The 3,681-nt window shown below is 40.8% G+C and overlaps 1 protein-coding gene across 2 annotated transcripts in view; it reads right to left on the reverse strand.

Annotated features, from left to right (window-relative positions):
- The window catches only part of TOLLIP (toll interacting protein), a 31,958-nt gene extending 28,282 nt beyond the window's left edge, over positions 1–3,676 (reverse strand). For both annotated transcript variants that reach the window (XM_009328457.1, XM_009328456.1), the window contains exon 1: positions 3,527–3,676. In XM_009328457.1, the coding sequence (XP_009326732.1) occupies positions 3,527–3,559 (33 nt within the window). In that variant the 5' untranslated portion in view covers positions 3,560–3,676. The remainder of the gene's footprint in view (positions 1–3,526) is intronic.
- Positions 3,677–3,681: the final 5 nt, after the last annotated feature.

The raw sequence follows: 3,681 nt of genomic DNA on the forward strand, positions 1-3,681 counted from the left end.
AGGCTGCCCAGGGAAGTGGTTGAGTCACCATCCCTGGAAGTATTTAAAAGACGGGTAGATGAGGCGCTTAGGGACATGGTTTAGTGGGCATGGTGGTGTTGGGTTGACGGTTGGACTCGATGATCTTGGAGGTCTCTTCCAACCTTAATGATTCTATGATTCTATATTTTGCCAAAAGCTACTGCCTCTGTATTTTCCCAGCACATCTAAATTTGTCCAAGACATTAACATTTAAATATTTGCAAAATACATTCCACAGTGCAAAAGCACAACTGTTAATAAAGAAAAAAAAGTTTGGTTTTACTAAAGAAGAAATCAATATGAACCATTGATTACAATCAAAAAAGATTCCCTTCTTCACTAAAACAATAATTTGAATTCCTGCTAAGTATGGCAGGAACTATTGTATTCAAACATGAGTTAAAAATTAGAGATAGAATGAGTGTCCATAGACATCTCAAATTCAAGAAGCATTTATAGCATATTTGAGCTATGCAGATTTGGTCTGCACTCAATGCAACAGAGGAATAACATCAGGGAAAAGCCATAGAAACAGCTCAAAATAAGGAAATCCATGAATTCACTTTGGGATTAGCATTAAGGAGAAGGCTAATTGCCATTAATTCCAGGAACAGGCTTCTGATTTTTTCTACACTACCACTAGACATAACCAATACAGATCGTTCTTTCCTCCAAGTCTTAAAAGAAAACGCCACTGGATGGAACAGAAAATAAGCCACCTAGTGCCTTAAGGTACTTCTCTTATCTGTTAGAGAGCAAGAACTTCAAAGCATTACCAATGCTGCCCTCAACATTTTCTGTCAAAGGAACACGCTCCAGAGACCAGATCACAGCACTTAAAAATGAATTCACATTTTGCTTAGAAATACTCAATGACCTCTTACTCTCTCAACTTTTTAAACAACTGCTGAAATTCAAATTGATTCCAACAACGTGTCTTTATGAAATTTGCACCTTCATAGATCAGGATTTTACTACTACATATATCCACATTCTAATAAGAAACAAAATATCTAATAAAATACTCAATTATACCCAGAATTATCAACACAGTTATTTTGCTGATGGGAGTTTGTATTCAAAATTGCTCATGTGACAGCATAACATATATTGATACTAGACAATGCAAACAGGAATTGTTTTTTGTCACCTTCATTCAAGAAAAAGATACCAAAGTTTTGAAGAGTCTCAAAACAAAACTTCAAGTAAAATCAGAGACAAGACTTATGTAGTTAAATGACAGTATTAGGACAAGAAAAGAGAAGTAATCATAAACATAGCCTGCCCATTAGAAGATTTCCAATCATTAGAGGAGTGATTATTAGGGAAATTAGGAGCAGAAATCTAAGTAGTCCTAGCTTGCTACTTGATCTAATTTTGGAGGACCTGACATATTTGCCAGCATGGTGAATAATCACGGAGATTAATTTTGGGTGTGCTTGGCTAGCTAAGGAATCACAAATACAAGGTTTTGGTCTCTCAGACTTAACCTGAAGCCTGATCAAACTGTTCATTAATTCCTCTCACTTGGAAAAGGTATCATTTAGCAGCCCTTATATATTCAGCTACAGTTTAGATTTCAAAAGCTGTTTTGTTCTCAAAAGATCACAAAACGTAAAAACACACTAATTCCATAACATCCTGAAAACAGCCAGAGAAATCTATATTCTAGCAAAATATTTACCAGTAACAAACAGGATGAATTCCAGTTCTGTTTCATCTACTAAAACTAAACAGCAATCAGAAGTTTTAATTACTCACCAAATAAGCATCGTCACAAACTAGAGAGCACAGGTATAAGAACAAGACTGGCAGCAGTCTGACAGTTTACTTTCTTACCTGCATGAAACAACCTTGAATATTTTCTTGCCTGTTCAAACAGAAGGAGACAGAATTGTTCTCTGCAGCACTAAAGAGAAAACGTTTCCCAATCCTTTAGCACCATTTAGTGGCTATTCATTTGTAATGCAGTTGTAGATATAGAAACAAGTAGAATTCTATCTTCTGCTCTAGAGAGAATTAAGAAAGGCTGGCCTGTACCATATCAGCATCCTTACCTCTAAATGGCAGCTTAATATTTCATAATTTATTCATTCATTTGAAAACATTCAAATCTCTAAAGTGGTTAACACAAGGAAGAAAAGCATACACAACAATGTGAGAAACACGTAAGGAAAAAAAGGTATTTATATTATTTTGAGCAAAACCTGTTACATATTGACAGAATTCTATTTGGGTGCAATTACATCATCAACTCAAACACCAAGCCTTTGGGGATAGCAGCTACCTAATTCACCACAGATTCAACCAGAACAGCAGTCGTTGCCTTTTCATGATACCATCAAGAGAGAACAAAAAACTTAAGTCACTCTTGTTACCTTAATTCCCCACTTCAAACTTTTACTCCAACAGAACCACCATCACAATCCATTGTAAAAGGAATCTATTCTGGAAGACCAGACAAATAAGGCATTTTAAGGAATTAAACTGATGATCATACAATATTACTGTCATGACAACAGACAGCGATGCAGTTTTTCAAAATTAGCAGTTTAATAATTCATGCCTCTGGTCTTTCATCAAGGCTGAATAGACACACAAAAAAAATAGCTGTTTCTAGGAAATAAAATACAGCAGTTTAAACTGATTGTTTAAGAAAATCTTACTTCACCTGCAGAGCAACATCGTACTGTCAATTACTACCAGATCCTTCCAGACACGAGGAACAGACAGGAACAGCACATCAATCGAGATCTGATGTTATACCGCAGTTATACACCACACAGTAGAACATCCCGGTGTGGGGCAAGATTATTCCAGAGCAAAACTAGACAGTAACACATTCCCAATAAACTATCAACACTAACTCCAAGAAGATTCTTAAATTGGTTTTAAGACCGCTCAGTTCCTCCCCCCCAACACACACGCCTACAAACTACCACTGAATGCGTCTTTCAGCACGTTTCACGTTCCAACTTTCAGATGGCAATTTCGGAGACAGCTACCTGAATCTGCCTAGCCCAACCATGAAGACACAGAGCTCTACTCTGCTTTAAAGAGAAAGGGGTTTAGCTTTAAGCCGCTCTGTCCTTTGGAAGGCCCTTAGACAAAGAACGGGCAGAATAGTCTCTTCAAGCCCTACACGCAGATAGGAGGGACTTTCCCCTCCCCTTTCCCAAAGCCTCTTCGCAAGGCGGAGAACCAGGAGAAGAGGCAGACTTTCCTTCCCCCGCCCCCTCCCCCCGCATCACGGCAGTCTAGAGAAGAAGAGGTCTTTTCTCTCCCCTCTGCCACGGGCCGCGAGCGGGGGAAGGGAGACAAGAAGGGTGAGTCACCCTGCCACAGAGGCCCACTGGCAAAAGCCAGGCCGAGGGGGAGAGAGACAGGCCGAAGCCCAGAAGGGTCCAAGCCGGGCCTCCCCAGCCCAACGCGGTGCAGTCGCAACAATTAACAGGAGACAATCATCAGAAGCCCCTGCGGCTGATCCTCACCCGGCAGCACTCACCGGGCCCCGCTGAGTAGTGACGGTGGTCGCCATGGCGTCTCCCTCGGGCCGAGACCCTTCCTTTCGCCCCGCCAGGCCGCTGTCGCTACCGTTACCGCTCCAACGGTCGCCGCTAACCGTCACTCAGCGCGAGGCTCCCGAGTCAGCTGACTCCT

The sequence above is a fragment of the Pygoscelis adeliae genome, unplaced genomic scaffold (genome assembly GCF_000699105.1).
Source record: "Pygoscelis adeliae isolate BGI_AS28 unplaced genomic scaffold, ASM69910v1 Scaffold166, whole genome shotgun sequence".
NCBI lineage: Eukaryota > Metazoa > Chordata > Aves > Sphenisciformes > Spheniscidae > Pygoscelis > Pygoscelis adeliae.